The 14,761-nt window shown below is 47.1% G+C and overlaps 7 protein-coding genes; 3 read left to right on the top strand and 4 right to left on the bottom strand.

Annotated features, from left to right (window-relative positions):
• Nucleotides 1-763: 763 nt before the first annotated feature.
• On the top strand, nt 764-2,395 carry FFUJ_13870 (uncharacterized protein; the record flags this gene model as incomplete). XM_023581521.1 has 2 exons in its annotated part: nt 764-1,034; nt 1,107-2,395. 2 exons carry the CDS (start codon nt 764-766, stop codon nt 2,393-2,395), a joined length of 1,560 nt encoding a protein of 519 aa, XP_023434208.1.
• A 695-nt stretch (nt 2,396-3,090) lies between these two features.
• On the bottom strand, nt 3,091-4,173 carry FFUJ_13869 (uncharacterized protein; the record flags this gene model as incomplete). Its single annotated transcript, XM_023581522.1, has 1 exon — nt 3,091-4,173. One exon carries the CDS (start codon nt 4,171-4,173, stop codon nt 3,091-3,093), a length of 1,083 nt encoding a protein of 360 aa, XP_023434209.1.
• Nucleotides 4,174-5,534: 1,361 nt separating this feature from the next.
• FFUJ_13868 (related to inosine-uridine preferring nucleoside hydrolase) lies at nt 5,535-6,716 on the bottom strand (the record flags this gene model as incomplete). XM_023581523.1 has 4 exons in its annotated part: nt 5,535-5,784; nt 5,972-6,309; nt 6,364-6,398; nt 6,470-6,716. The coding sequence occupies 4 exons, from the start codon at nt 6,714-6,716 to the stop codon at nt 5,535-5,537; spliced, it is 870 nt and encodes a 289-aa protein (XP_023434210.1).
• A 1,701-nt stretch (nt 6,717-8,417) lies between these two features.
• FFUJ_13867 (related to nicotinamide mononucleotide permease) lies at nt 8,418-9,340 on the top strand (the record flags this gene model as incomplete). XM_023581524.1 has 5 exons in its annotated part: nt 8,418-8,423; nt 8,464-8,651; nt 8,707-8,858; nt 8,921-8,985; nt 9,062-9,340. 5 exons carry the CDS (start codon nt 8,418-8,420, stop codon nt 9,338-9,340), a joined length of 690 nt encoding a protein of 229 aa, XP_023435143.1.
• A 935-nt stretch (nt 9,341-10,275) lies between these two features.
• Nucleotides 10,276-11,151, top strand: FFUJ_13866 (uncharacterized protein; the record flags this gene model as incomplete). The annotated part of the gene is made up of 1 exon (XM_023581525.1): nt 10,276-11,151. The coding sequence occupies one exon, from the start codon at nt 10,276-10,278 to the stop codon at nt 11,149-11,151; it is 876 nt and encodes a 291-aa protein (XP_023434211.1).
• A 432-nt stretch (nt 11,152-11,583) lies between these two features.
• On the bottom strand, nt 11,584-12,456 carry FFUJ_13865 (related to YER185w, Rta1p; the record flags this gene model as incomplete). The annotated part of the gene is made up of 1 exon (XM_023581526.1): nt 11,584-12,456. One exon carries the CDS (start codon nt 12,454-12,456, stop codon nt 11,584-11,586), a length of 873 nt encoding a protein of 290 aa, XP_023434212.1.
• A 542-nt stretch (nt 12,457-12,998) lies between these two features.
• Nucleotides 12,999-14,754, bottom strand: FFUJ_13864 (related to pisatin demethylase / cytochrome P450 monooxygenase; the record flags this gene model as incomplete). XM_023581527.1 has 4 exons in its annotated part: nt 12,999-14,126; nt 14,170-14,332; nt 14,375-14,484; nt 14,530-14,754. 4 exons carry the CDS (start codon nt 14,752-14,754, stop codon nt 12,999-13,001), a joined length of 1,626 nt encoding a protein of 541 aa, XP_023434213.1.
• Nucleotides 14,755-14,761: the final 7 nt, after the last annotated feature.

The following is a 14,761-nucleotide window of genomic DNA, read 5'->3' on the forward strand; positions in this document are numbered from 1 at the left end:
CTGTTCGCTGACTGAACCGCAAATTCAGCGATTCGAATCAGTCAACTGAGCGCCAAGGATACGATGAGCGTATTCAGGAGTGGCTGTCGGATGAAGGGCTTGACCTCCAAGGCAGGCTGCTTGCCAGACTGGCACCATTGCACAGCCTCACGACCCAACATCAAGCGATAACGAATCTATTAAGACAAAAACTTTAAGGCAGACCAAGGCGAATATCTGGTGCCATGAATATTTGAAGGAGATTAAAAATGTACCAACTTTTGTGATTTTGAAGCGTGCCTTTTTAGCATTAGCGACTAGAAGCCCTGAATTAGATACTCACAGAATATCAACCATACGTGTTGAGGCTATAATATTATTATTATTTGACATCCAATGCCATGAACGATTGTGTTGCACGATGCAGGCATCACCAGCTATCAAGACACAGTTAAGGCAACATACCGATGGCCCATTCAATTGCCTCTCACTAATCTGCCTCGTTGTCTGCACTTTGCGCGCATGCTTTCACACCCCTCCCGTGTTCGTATCAAATTGGCCATGTCCAGGAGGCGGTCCCCCGTTGCCTTGATATGTGCAATCCCCCAACCCTTAAACTTGCTTGAAACAGACCACTGAGCAATTTTCAAAACCTCAAGAGACTTGAAGTTGTACCACGAATTAACAAGATTTATGGCTTACAGTATTTCAGACCGAGCCTTCCCCAGTTCTCCAGTACGGACACCCGACTGTGATATCGTTTGAGACTTTGGAGGGTCGCGCGATGAAAATTGGCCAGAGCAATGCCTTAAAGCCGAAGGTGTTCGTAGGGCATTCGAATGGGACCCCCTATGACATCTTTGCTACTGCCACCGCAGCGAAGGATAGGGGACTGGCTAGCACAACTTCGTCGCCTTATGGATTGAACATACAATCCAATGGTCAGGAATCTCAACAATCTTATGAGATTGTGGGAACTGCCATTGATATCAAAGACCCGCACGGGTATCATGTACAAGCCCTTAACCCACCAAAGGATGATTGCCAGGGTCGATGTATGACAAATGCCGCCCCTCTACACACTCAAGAAAGCTGACAATTTACATATCACAATGAGAGGACAGAAGTTTACGATACACGATATCTGGCCTCTGGGTTGTATCCTCCTCGGGAAGCTCATATGGAAACAACAGAAGTAGAACTCCTCCACGATGAAGAAGGTCTTCAGCAAAGAACAGCTTCATCCACGAGGGGAAAGTATTTGGAGGATATAGGGACGATGGAATCAAAGCCTGCCTTGCTCCCAAAAGATAACAGCCAAGAGAAGCTTTGTAATGAAGGACATCAAAAATATTCGACCTTTTCAGATGACAAGGTCAAAGACAAGACTTCGAATTCAAAAAGAAGGGCCGATGACACCAAGGCACCTCATAAAAGGAGTCGTACCTCCGTGACAACCGATACCGATAAGAGGCTTGAGACATTTGCGTGTCCCTACTACAGAAAGGAACCCGAACGCTATCTTGATTGTCTTAACCTGAAGATGCTTCGAATATCAGATGTCAAGCAACATTTGAAAAGGCGGCATACCTTCAATTACTCGTGCACCAGATGCTTCGAGGGCTTCGTATCATCGAATACATATGAGGAGCATGTACTATTAAAGTCTTGTCCGATTACTGAGTGCAATAACAACTATGGCGTTTCACCTGTTGCGCAACAAGCACTCAAGGACCGCGTTGATAGAAGTTCCTCTCCTGAACGACAGTGGCATGAAATATCTAGGATACTATTTGGGAAGCTCGGGCTTTCGCTGAATCCCTATCAAGATGGTGTTTTCAAGGAGATAACAGGAATCATCCGCGGGATATGGAAGAGCGAAGAGCAGGGTATTATCTCTAGTTTGAGGGAAACACAGAATGTACCTTGCGCTACTCAATTGCGCCCGCTGCTGTTCGAAATCCTTGCGAAAGTCGAAGATTGCTTTGAACAAAAAGAGAAGAAGTCTCCTGAAAGAAATCCGGCTGAGAGATCTGAGAGCATTGAATATACGGCGACAAAACTAAGAGACGAAGGAAAGTCGGAGCATGATTGCAAGCCTCCGGGGTTCAGCACTATCAAGAACAACAATGATTCTTATAACCCAATGCAAGACTGGCCTTATTCAGCCAGTCTCGACACATCCAATAGCATCTTCAACTACAGTATGCTCCCTGATTATCAGAATCAGCAGGTTGGATGCCCGTTTATGAATCTCTCAGTGCACCATCCTGAAGATGAAACAAATTGGCATTCTATAGGCCCAAATTCCATTACTTCAATGGAGAATGTTGTGGCACATCAAGCTTCTATGGAGAACTTTGCGTTCACAGAAGACGATCTCCATTCAGCTCAGATGCCTGACATGTTTGACTAAGTGCTTGATGAAACGTATATCACACAATCTGAAGAGGTATTCGTCACTCTGGAGGATGGCGAAGTTTGAAGCAGATTGAATATTCTGAGATGCATCATTGGTTTGGTGGCTACAGTAGGGGGTTCGTCATTCCTTTCATGCTGGCCGGCATCTCGGGCATGTTTCTGACGGGGTATTGTGACGAGAAGCATCTAATATGGACAACTACCGGTTTGGACTCGTTTGTAAGATGGGCATCTTGAGCTTTAATATGGCTCAGTCACGTCTAGGCAAAACTTTCATTATATTCCAGAATTACAGGACAATGTAGTACTCCCAGTTAGATACGCAATCCAAACATATACAGTAACGAACTTAGGTTACAACTCTTCTAGTTGATGGCCATCTCACATCATGCCTGTTAAAATTAAGATCCTGAATACCAGTTGCCGTAGCGGTAATTTCTGACTCTTGCATAGTCTTGTACCATGCTAAAATGCTAGTTGAGCGTTTCCCCATACTCTACATGGGTGCATCTCGCCGCCACGGTTTCACTTCCCAACTATATCCACTTGAAGGTTGTTACTAGAATGAAAACGGGAACTCCAGGGCTTGAAAAGAACCTTGTGGAATTAGACAGTAAAAGTGCATTTATTTTTGACGTAATTTAGAGAAACTATATACTTCGTTATTGTGACAGCCAGCCCCAAGCTCAGTCACCCCGGAGCAAGCGCAGTCCAGGAACATGTCCGCTCGTTCATGACGCCAGTCAATAGGTCCTTCAGAACCCTTTGGTACAGCATATCGGTAAGCTTTGTGGAATTCTCTTGTGATATTCTCCGATCTTCCAGAAACTGTGCAATATATTTAAGTCCATTAGAGTTCCAGAAGTCACGCATCATGGAGATGCTCAACCCGGGGTCTCGATCTAGAAGCCATGACTGAGGCTCCATTGTATCGGGAAATACAATAGACCAAATTCGAAACCAAAGTGCCTGTTGATCGATACATTGAGATTCTATGTCAACATCAAACAACTTCACCTTCTGACTCTCTGATAGCCCAAATATCTGGCTCGGAACGCGCTTCTGGCACTTTTCCTCCAAAACGTGATCATCGCGGCTGATTTGACTTTCAAAAGTCTCGTAACAGTGCGGGCAGTATAATAGGCGTGAATGACACTGGAACAAATGCTCGACCAGATCCTCGATATTTCGAAGATCGCCTGTAAGCAGACACTCTCGACATTGTTCATGATCATAAACATAAAAGGGACAAGCGAGATATAAAAATACTGCCGAGGAACTTGGACAGGATGACGACACCAATCCCTCTCTGATGAGGTCATACTCATCACCTGTCTGTGTGTGCGTCGCTGGTTGTACAAATGAAGGTCCGAAGCGTTCTGAGAAACTGATTTCATCCTTTATTGGTGAGATGCGTTCCAACCTTTCCTTCCAAATCCTGAACTTTTCAAACGTGTATGTCGTGAGCTCCAGTACCAGGGTCCGAAACCACTCGCCCGCTGCAAGCTCTTTTTCCCACGGTTGGATATCATCAACGGCATCCCCATCTTCTGTGTCTTCTAGAGATAAACGTGGAGAGCCCATGTCATGTCCGGGGGACAAGGGTGCGACACATCCGGGTATAGGCGCATTAGGTTGATGATCAGCCCAGGGATCACATTGGCCAGTGTTGACTTGCTTGACCTCTCTGGCATCCAATGAGGGGGTTGGACTGCCATTGGGTTGGGAAGCCGTCTGACTTGTTGGAGGCTTGTGGAACTTTGTTTCTGTCATTTCTGTTGTATGTCTTCGTGTACAGGGCTTGAACTGCTGGGAAAATATAGATAATTGGTTCAGTCCGCAGAGAAACATCATGAAAGACTTTTGCAAATATTTCGATACTCTCATTGCGTGGCTAAGTGATGTCCCTATTATACTTGGCCTCAAACTCTCAGCTTGGTCGTCTGGCTCCTTTGTTGAAATACACAGCACAATTGTGTAGATTCTTGAGATTTAACCAATCACGCTGACTTTCGAGTAGGTTGTCATGCAATAATACGCAGCTCAGACGCCACCTGTGTGACTTGAGCCAATAACGTTGGGTCATTCTCGTGCCATCACGAGCTAGGTACGCAATCGCGGAAAGCTTACACCGGAACTTTCGATTGGCGACCAGATGGTTGAAAGAGGCTAAATAGAGGTTGAAATGCAATCCGTTCTTCAGGAACTTTACCTTAGCTATCAGCTGTTTCTGGAGTCGGCTATCTGCTCACTGGAATGAATGTCAATTGGAATGGAAATCATCATGACTACAGGACCGTATTGAGCTACGCAAATGCGGAGCTGGTGTTGCGTGGATATCATTATCCACCATTTGTACTTGGCAGTTGGGTTGAAATGACGCACTCACCCTCTCGGGAGGGGTTGCTTCATGCCAGTATGTCGTGCAGAAATGCAGGTTTGAGGCCTTCTTTCAACGCTTCCATGGAAGGCCCAAAAAGGTCAGCCGGCGTTAAATGAGAATCGCTTACACGTCCAATTGCTTAGGACTAGCGACTCTTGCAAATACGGAACTCGAAGCTGTAATCTATGCACACGTGGAGTACTGAGGAACCCTCCAAGGCGGATGATCCCCGAAAGAGGTGTTTCAAGCCATCTGGATATAAGCAATGTCTTATGCTCAACTGGCCTCATTTGTACCCAAGGCCATGGCCAACCGTGCATTGAATCAACTTGAAACCTCCTGGAAGACCTTTTGGGGTACATTCATCACTCAATGCCTGAACATTCACGAGCAGTCATCCCATTAACGCCATATAGTTTGTGGCTTTTCGTGATGTTCTGTATGTTTTGTGAATGATGGCCTCACTAGCTCTAAAGCCTATTAGAACTTCCCTTCGATCCAGGTGATGAGTACCTAGAATGCGATCAGCCAAATTTGTTTCTTCGCTTGGTACCCAACAGTCTATCTTTGGTGCCCAATTATTCCGGACGGTGCACTGCGACAAACTCTACGTTCCCAAGTCTGCGAGATATTGGATGACTCGCCAAAGCATATGACTAGTTGATCCTTTCCATTGCAGCACCTGAAGCGTGATATAGGTTTACACTAGAACATTAGAACTGGATTATTTAATAAAGATTTCAGACTTAAGTTAATCGAAAGGATCTGTCATGTTAATCTGGTACTCAACTTGCATCCCCTTCGCCCATTGCCCCAAGCTCTCCACGAAGAGGCCACTAGGCGCTGATATGTTCCAGAAGTCCTTTTCGAGCGCATACCGGACGGGTACGGGACCGTGTAGGGTGATACACTCTTCATTGGTGCCTTCCAGAAAGATGCAGTCTTTATCACACTTGTCAAGAATGCCTTCCATAAAGGTATAAGCCAGCGTTGAGAGAGGGCTCCCAGCATCAGCTAGGGGCTTACTGTATGAAGGAAGGTATTGTAGGTGATGCAGTGACTTTTTGTAAGGTCCATGGGAAAGATTGGAACATTCAACTGCTTCGATCTGGGTAAGCTGTGAGCGGTACTTTGCTGAAATCAGTTGTTGGAAATGTAGATGCCAGGTTTTCGCTAGTCAGGGTATACGTTCGCGCGGCTGCCGCTGCATCATTGTATGCATTGGCTTCCGGTACGGGCGATATGTTGCCTGGTACAGATATAGCACCACCCATAATCAGAAGCTCCTTAGCGCGCAAAAAGGTCTCTGGGTCTTCTGCAGCGGCCAGAGCCATGTTTGTGAGAGGGCCAAGAGCAATGAGGGTGATGGTGTTTGCGGGCTCGTCCCTAAGAATACGAAGAATATCGAGGTGAGATGGCGCGCGCGAGGCATTGAAGTACTGATAAAACTCGGGCTGCTTATCTGGAGGGGGAACGCTTTGATCAAAGAGCGATTTCCAAGAGTCGTCAGGTGTGAACTCCGGATACTTGAGCAAATGTTAGAGAATGAATGACGAAGAAGTCGACCGGGATAAGCTTACCAAAGCATGGAAGTTCCATAAACCGTCTTGACCGTCTAGAATATCTCATTAGCTTGAAACACGCCTTGCCAACTGGTAATCATCTGATGCTGATGTGGCTACCTACATGGACGTCCATTCGTTTTAACTACAACTGGCTGGCCTAGCGCATGACCCGATCCCAGCGACACAACCGGTTTGAAGCTTTGAAATGCTCCGTAGGAAAAGCTTTTGTCTTTGCCCTTTCGCCAAGCCATTTCTTTCCAAAGGATGTGGAACATAGCTACAACATTCCTCAGAGACTTCTCCACGTTGACGTTCCCAAACACTGTTGTAATCGCAATGACTTGCATTATGCTGGGAGCTGCGGCCATGGCCATCAAAAGCCCTACCATGTCGTCGCCACTTGTATGCCACAAAGGGTTAGTGTTGTTTGGGTTTAAAAAAGAAGCCATAGTATATCATACCGACATCGGTGTCTATAATAGCCATCATAGCTGAGTCTGTAAAGTTGGAAGCCATAGCTGTTGACGGCAGATCTCCTTGTGCGACAATTCTATAAGACTTCTCAGCTTTGGGGGATACGCTTCCCCATGAAGATATGCTTAGTACCAAGATAAGTAAAATCGATTCAAACTGAGTATGGATAAGAAATTGGAAAGTAAAAATGGACAAGGTTGGGAGCGGGCGGGTTTTAAACTCGCCCGCTCGATGCCCATAAACGCACAAACAGAATTGGGGCGCTTATCTACAGCTTCTGTCAGATGCAACTCAACATAACTGGTAATTAAACGATGCAAAGGATTTCTTGAATGTTGGTTCAATAAGGAGAACTCAGAGCGTGGTGAGGCTCCTGTATTGACGCTTCGAATAAGTGTTAAAGTTCAGCGGACGATTATGAGCTTTCAGGCAGTGATAAAAATATTTATGATTGAATGACAAAGTTCGAGACCTGAGAAAGTCAATCATATCGAAATCTTGCAATTAGATAGGAGCAACAAAGAGATAGCCTTCAGAGCAATTGCCGCCACAAGGCATTGTTATGTTGAGTGTTGGGGGAGATAGATCTGGTTGACTTCAATATCTCCCATCTGCTGCCACAGGGAAAGAAAATGCAGCAATAGCCGCTACTGCGAGTGCAAGCATCATGATAGGACCTGAGAGTGATCGCAATGTTCAAGCTTCGGCGTTTCTCAAGCCTTGCTACTCGATCTTAGCCCAGACGAGTTGCTTGGAAGGGTATAAGGGAGGTTAGTGAAAAGGAGGCGAGGTGAGCAAGGATTAGAGAAATATGTCTTTCAGAGACTGAGTAAGGCACCTGAAAATGGGGTCGATCAAAGTCCCAAAAGTTTTCATCATTTGGGACCAGAATTGCGAACTTGCAGAAAGCAGGGAGACTGCATCGTTTCCTGTTTATCGGTCCAATTCCTTGCCGTTGTCTTTTACTTCACCAGCGGGTGAGTTGTCAATCTCAACCGCCTCTCCACTTTCATCCACTTCATTGGGACCGTATTCACTTCAATCTTCCAATTAGAATGAGCTCTCAGCTGTGGTGGAGAATTAGCTGAGCCAAAGATTGGGGTAGCGTGGATCTTGGCGGTAGCATTCTCGGGTGAGATGGTAAACTCGTCCGCTGCATGTTTCGTCTCTTCTCATGATCAGAAAGTGTTGTATTAACCTCCCTATATTGACCTATCTATGTTGAAAACAACCTCTCACCTTCTTATCTAAACGGAGCTGGCCGCTTCGTCCTTTGGATGCCCGGTTCTAGAGACCACACAACTACCCTGGGGCTTCTGCTGGTGGGCGTGCAAACGCTGAAGAGCATTATAGACGTTTACTGTAAAATAGGTGATCTTAAGTTAAGCACGTACCTTATCTGTGTCACGCAATACAGACTAGATATATCGTAACTTGGCACCGCTTTACTTGCCGCTACTTAAGAAGTTCTTCTTTTGCTGCTTGCTTGGACAACGATACACGCACAGCTCGAAGCCGACATATCACGGGCTTACATATTCTTTCCACTGTGAGTAATTTACTGGCACTCATAATACGGGATGATGGACCCGTCCATGGTTGTACTTCTATCCACAGAGGCTAACATATTTGCGTTCACAGATCAAAGACCCAAAGGTCCTACTACATGTGCTACTTACGATCTGTGGTCTCGCACCCACGACAGCTCTCTGGTTGTACGCCCCAACTATCATCGGTTCATTTGGATATGGACGCTTACAAGCAAACGCACTCGTTTCGGTCGGCCAATGGATCTCAGTATGCCTTATCATCATTGCAGCATTTGTCGCGTTAGTCCCCGCCCCCTCGTGTCAGATAGATATACTGACGAACATCAAATGATAGTGACAGGACCGGCCGACGTGGTTTTGTAGTACTATTTGGCGTATTCTGCCAGTGGACATTCATGGTTGCATTCCGTGCATTGCCTGACAGCTCGAGTGCGGGTTTGAAGTTTGGGATCGTGACCATGGGCACGGCAACCTGCAGTTGGTGGCGTAAGTCTAGCACTTTGGCCTGTTTAGCCGTGGGATTTTCGTACTAAGAGTCAAAACTGTAGATTCTGTCAATGGTTCCAGGTTGTCCATCAACGCTAGCTGCCCCGAAAAACGAGCGATCCGCATGGTGAGTCAATGCGCCCCAAGATCTTTGCAGGAGTGGAATTGCATGAGTTCCAACTAACCAGCTTCTAATACTCTAGGCTATATTCATCATGGCGGCTAATTGCGCCGGCATTGTTGGTGGACAGCTATTTCGGTCAGACGATTTGCCGTACTACCATCGCGGATGGACAATCATAGCAGTATTGATGTCTATTGCTCTGTCGGCTGTTATTTCTCTGCTCATCATTTACTGGCAAGCAAACAGGCATTTAGCAAGCGGTGGCAATGTCACTGACCAATCCGCCGATGATTATGGACATCATGAGAATGGACTGCAGCGACGAAGCCGATCAGCCGCTTCACCGTATAACTACTGAGGAGACAAATGGTCAATCTGGGGAGATCAAAGCTACTGTTTGAGACGCCATGCTGCCAGTTTCTTTTGGTTGAGATGATCGTTGTATTGGGCCGGTACAAGTTAGAGGCAACAGATGATAGTGATCTAGATGTGTAACTTTTACAACTGGCATATTGTGAAATCTGCGCATTCTCTCATTCCAATGCATTTCTCCAAGGCGATAATTGTTAGTAGAGTATTTCAAGATTCCGTCAAACCTCCAAGTTTCGTAAGAGCATTGCATCGAGGGATACCTCCAAGGATCTCTCTTAAGGACCCTGTTTACTCTACAGTTCATCTCGATGTTCTCGTCTCTCAGTTCCTTCCTTTGGCGTGAGCGAACACCCGCCAGTTTTTCTCTTTCCTCTTCCTCCTCTGTCATCCATGTTCAGGAAGGACCCTGTCTTGGCCTCTGGCAACAAAACAAATCCTACCCCTGCATTGCCAGGATCTCCTTCGGCATTTCTTCTTTTTCATCATCATTGCTTCAGAATACACACCACAGAATTGTTACATCTTATGAACGCTCCCATGGCGCCTCTCAACCAACCCAGATTTCCCCCTATTACGAGCCCCCCAAGCTACTTGGAATGTCCCTTTCACAAATACGATAGCATCAAGTTCCACTCATGTGCCAACCGACCACTCAGCACGTTGTCGGATTGGTTGGAACATCTCAGATCGGAACACAGGGCCGCCCGCGCCGACCAGGTTCCTTGGACTTGCCCAATATGCCGTCAAGAAATCAACGAGGATAGACTGAATACCCAACATAACCACCCACAATGCGTCAAAACTCGTGCAGGAGAATCCGGTATTCTGCTTAATTTCGAGATGGCTAAGTGCCTGGGGAACACTAAGGGTCAAATTCCCGAGACAGTATGGTACAAAGTTTAGGAATACTTATACCCGAACATGGAAAGGCCAAGGACACACCTTGTGGAGATCGCGATTCCTTATCTTGAAGCAAAGACTCGAACCGTCTGGCTGGATTTGGTGCAAGCTGGCAGTCAGCGTGTTGTTCTTGAAACCATATACGCGACTTACAAGAGTAGTGGTGAAGACGGACCTGAAACCTCGCAACAGGACGTCTCAAGGCCAGCGCCAGCACCACATCCCAATACACAGTTCTGCTCTGGCGAATATCAAGGTCAACAAGATACGAATTCCCAGCAAATACCACGACAGGACCCCAGCCTTCAGTCCCCTCAAAATGAGACTCAGTCTCAACAGCAGCGCGTACAACCTCAGCAGGCTATGCCACGAGCTGCTCATTCTCACATCGCTGCTTTCGGAAAGCAACATGTTACTCGGCATGCACCACAACTGCAGACCCCCCGTCCACAGCTCCCTGATCATGGAGCTCTAGGTCACCCGAAACTTCCCAATGACTCGCCTCAACCTAGCATGACACCTATAGAGCGTCTTGGCACACCGGTGAGCTCGATAGGCCAGCAGAGTTTCGATACTCCCCAGTTTCAACTTGAAGAATATTCTCCGAAGAATGAATTTAGCATGTCCCTCGATTCGCCTTTGGGCTCTGTTAGCTCTGATGTCGCAGGAATACAGGAAGAATATGTGGCACAGCACCCCGATTCGCCTCATGTCTCTGTTAGCTCTGAAGCTCTAAGAATACAGGAAGAAGATATAGCAGAGAACCTCGATTCGCTTTTTGGGTCTGTTAGCTCTGAGAATTCAGGAATGCAGGAAGAGCATGTGGCAGAGGAGCCTCGGCGCGAGGAAAATACGGCGGAGTACCTGATGGATGTGCTTAACAGTTCAAAACAGTAACCCCTTACGCGGGTCCTAGGTTATCCAGGCTACAATCCAGAGTCTCCTGTCCATAATAGCAACGATTCAGTCGATGAAAAAGATAGCGAATAAAAAGATACTGTTATTGATCTGACGGGCTCTTCGCCTGGGTGAGGCTCAAAAAGGAGTAAGTATGTGAACTAGAGCTAGAACTCGACGGTTTCTTCACATATGATCAGCCGCCAGTATTGTGACAATACCAAACAGTACCCTCACTTGAAGTACACTATTGCACACTATTGACTAGCATGAAAGAGAATATGAGGCCATTCTTAACGACTCTGCAATTTGGATCAGGCGATAAGCAAGATACGTTTATTATGAACTAAAACTTCCAGCAACAGGATGCGCTTTCAGCTGGCCATTCCCCATGCAATAATGCCAATCAGTATTCGCGACTCCATGAAGGCATCACTTTGTAGAAACAGTGTTGAGCTCGTTGAAGGAAAGCTCGGGCTGCTTATCATGATCGAGCAGCACAGCTGGATCAAAGATACAAAAGATCAGAATGGCAACTGCAATGCAAACACCATCAAGACCAATAAAGTATCCCTCAGTCTTCATCAACTTCCCATTCCAACCCTCAAGGAGTTCAACCGTTCGGTAGATGCATCGGATGTAGACAAACACGACGGATATGATGGTGGCGTAGATGACGAAGCACTGACCCTTGGCGAGTTCCAGACCTCGTGTTCTCAAAACAAAAATTGCAAAGAGAATGCAAAAGCCAGTCATGCTGACTAGTTGGAAGATGATACCAGCAACCATCAGGTTGGCGCCTGGCTTGGTGTCTTTGCCCTTGTTGGCTGCCCCCGAAGCAAGACCGCCACCGCCGGCCTGGATCAGAAGAGCCAGGACATCAACGACGAGGAAGATCCAGAGGTAAAGCTTGGGCTTGATGACAGAGTACTGAGGTCCGACCGCCTTGATGAGGTATCCCAGCGTGACGTAGATGGCGGCAGCGACAAAGATGGGAGCGACGACGAGGGTAGTGATCTGAAGGAGGAAGGCAATCTTGTTGTATGCGCATTTCGACGACCATGTTCGACCGATCCAGCCGATGAGTTCGATGTACGAAGAAATGGCTAGTAGGTACGAAGTGGCTTTGCGCTTCTGGAACGATCGAACGATGTGATAAATCCCCGTAGCGGCAAAGATGAGACAAAAGACGATTCCAGCTGCCAGGCTGGGAACATAACCGTAGGCATTTTTAAGGCCTGGAATAAGGTCTTTACAACCGTTTAGGAGGTCGCCGCGAGCGTAGGAACCATCTGCTATCGACATGATGGCTTGGATGAAGAATGAAGAATACGACAAAGCTTATGGTCTGAAGAAGAGCGAAAACTCGAACCCCAGAGTCTGCCAGAAGGGCGCTGCGGAGACGGATCTGCAACAGTCCTCAGGACCAACAAGTCACTCAGAGTCAAAGCTGTTTTCCGAGTCATTCGCTGACCCAACACCGAGTCGTGTTTTATCCGCTTAGATTACAAGCATGGAGCCTGTTATCGGGGCTGACAGGGATAGGGCGCGACGTTAGATCTTACGGTGTGGGAACAAGTATGGGGACGACATCCTTGCTATGACCACGTAAAAAGTGGCAGAGATTAGCTTTCTGACATGTCGCTGACCCCTTTGTTGGCTGTGTCACTGAGAAGCTGGGCGCCAACAAATGCCGTCTTATGAGACATTTCTCGTCACGCAGTCTTGGCTTTGCTATGCAGATGAATACGAGAATTATACTTTTGCTACCTGATGTGCAGGGCGGAAACCCTTGATAAAGCCCAGGTGGCTAATAAGACTCTATTCACACACTACCTGATCTATGTTCACCAGCCCTGGACTTCCTCCACACGGACCTTGAGTCCCTTACTAGGCTTCGCCACAATCCCATCCGTGATATCCCGTACCTCGTAGTCCTTGTCAATGTCAAACCTGTATCTCCCTACCAAAGCGCCTGTGAGAGCCATGAGCTCAGCCAGTGAGAATTTCTGACCGATGCAGCCTCGAGGACCGTGCAGGAATGTCAAGAATGCGTAATTGCTCTTTGCACCGCCTGAGTTGGCTTGACCAGGTGCCATCCATCGCTCAGGGTTGAAATCGTCTGCATCAGGGCCCCAGAGTTCGTGGGCTCTGTTGATGGCCCATGGACATAAAACTACTATTGTTCCTTTGGGGACGAACGTTCCGAGGATTTGAGTGTCCTTGAGGGCATCGCGGACGGTGAAGGGGATGGGTGCGTAGATCCTGAGTGATTCTTGGCAGACTGCGTGGAGATAAGAGAGGCCATCGAGTTTTTTGGCGTCAACTTCGTCTGTAAGCCCATCAACATTCTGCCGAATCTCCTCTCGAAGACGGTCCTGAATGTCATGATTCTTGGCCAAAAGAAAGATTGTCCAAGTCAACGCTGCAGCACTGGTCTCGTGCCCAGCAGCCAAAAAGGTCATCATAGTATCAACGAGTCCCTCATCTGTGAAATGACCAGACTCGAGCGCCGTAGAGATGATATCAGGCGATAACTTCTCCTTGGCTGCCATCTGTACCTTCTTCGCATTGATAAGTCGTTGGGATGTCTTTCTCGCTGCGTTAGAAGCTGCCAAGACGCCCATGTTTCTCTGAAAGGGCAGGTAATCCGTGATAATAGAGGGAAGAACAAGCTGAAGAACCGTCAAGAGCTTGGCACCACGACTCTGCTTGACCATTGATCCATACATCTTCATGGTGTCTTCAATGCTGGGATCTGCAAGAGACTTGAACTCGTGACCCATGCCTGCAGAACCGATGATGTCCATAGAGGCTCGACTCGCCCAGTCGACAATGTCGATCTCTGAAGTTGACTCTTCTTTGAGTTCTTTCTCGATTCCGTGGACTAGCTCCTGTGCTTTGCTCCAGAAGACAGGATATAGTTCTTTGATGTGACGAAAACTGAATGCCGGCATCAAGTTCTTCCTTTGCATCTGAGAAGTCAGTTTGGGTCTCATGCAGGATGGATAAACATACCTTGTGTACATCTCCCTCTGATAGGAGCAGTCCATAGCCCAAGATCTTGCCGACCATTGCGCGGAGGAGATGAGGCTTGACGTAGTCATAGCTGTTCTGACCGAGCACCTCTTTGAGACCTTCCGGGCTTGTGACAACGAGCCTTTCCTGGTTGAATAAATGCCTGCCTGGTCAGTACAGCACTTATATAAAGGAATCCACTCACTTGTATCTGATTAATCCATTGTTTTCAATTGTCCTTGACCAATGTCTGAACGGCAAGCCAGCAGGCTGACTGACAGACTCTGCCCAATGTCCACTGATAAAGCTCGCGCCCTGCCACAGTCAGTCATATTCTGATCCCTATCTTCTGCTACATACCTTTGGCTGTGGCACGCGCCTCAAAGGACTAAAGAACCGATGGTACAGAAATACCAAGTAGAACGCCCAAACACCCAAGAACGCCAGCAAATACTTCCCCATATAAAACGGAGCATACCGAATAGAATAATTCTTATCATAGATTATTTGCGTGTAGATCGCAAAAGAAAGCGCACAAATGGCCCAGGGCCGGTAATACGACAGAAAAACAGCAATTCGTGCCATTGTGAGA

Source organism: Fusarium fujikuroi, chromosome FFUJ_chr08 (genome assembly GCF_900079805.1).
Source record: "Fusarium fujikuroi IMI 58289 draft genome, chromosome FFUJ_chr08".
Taxonomy (NCBI): Eukaryota; Fungi; Ascomycota; class Sordariomycetes; order Hypocreales; family Nectriaceae; genus Fusarium; species Fusarium fujikuroi.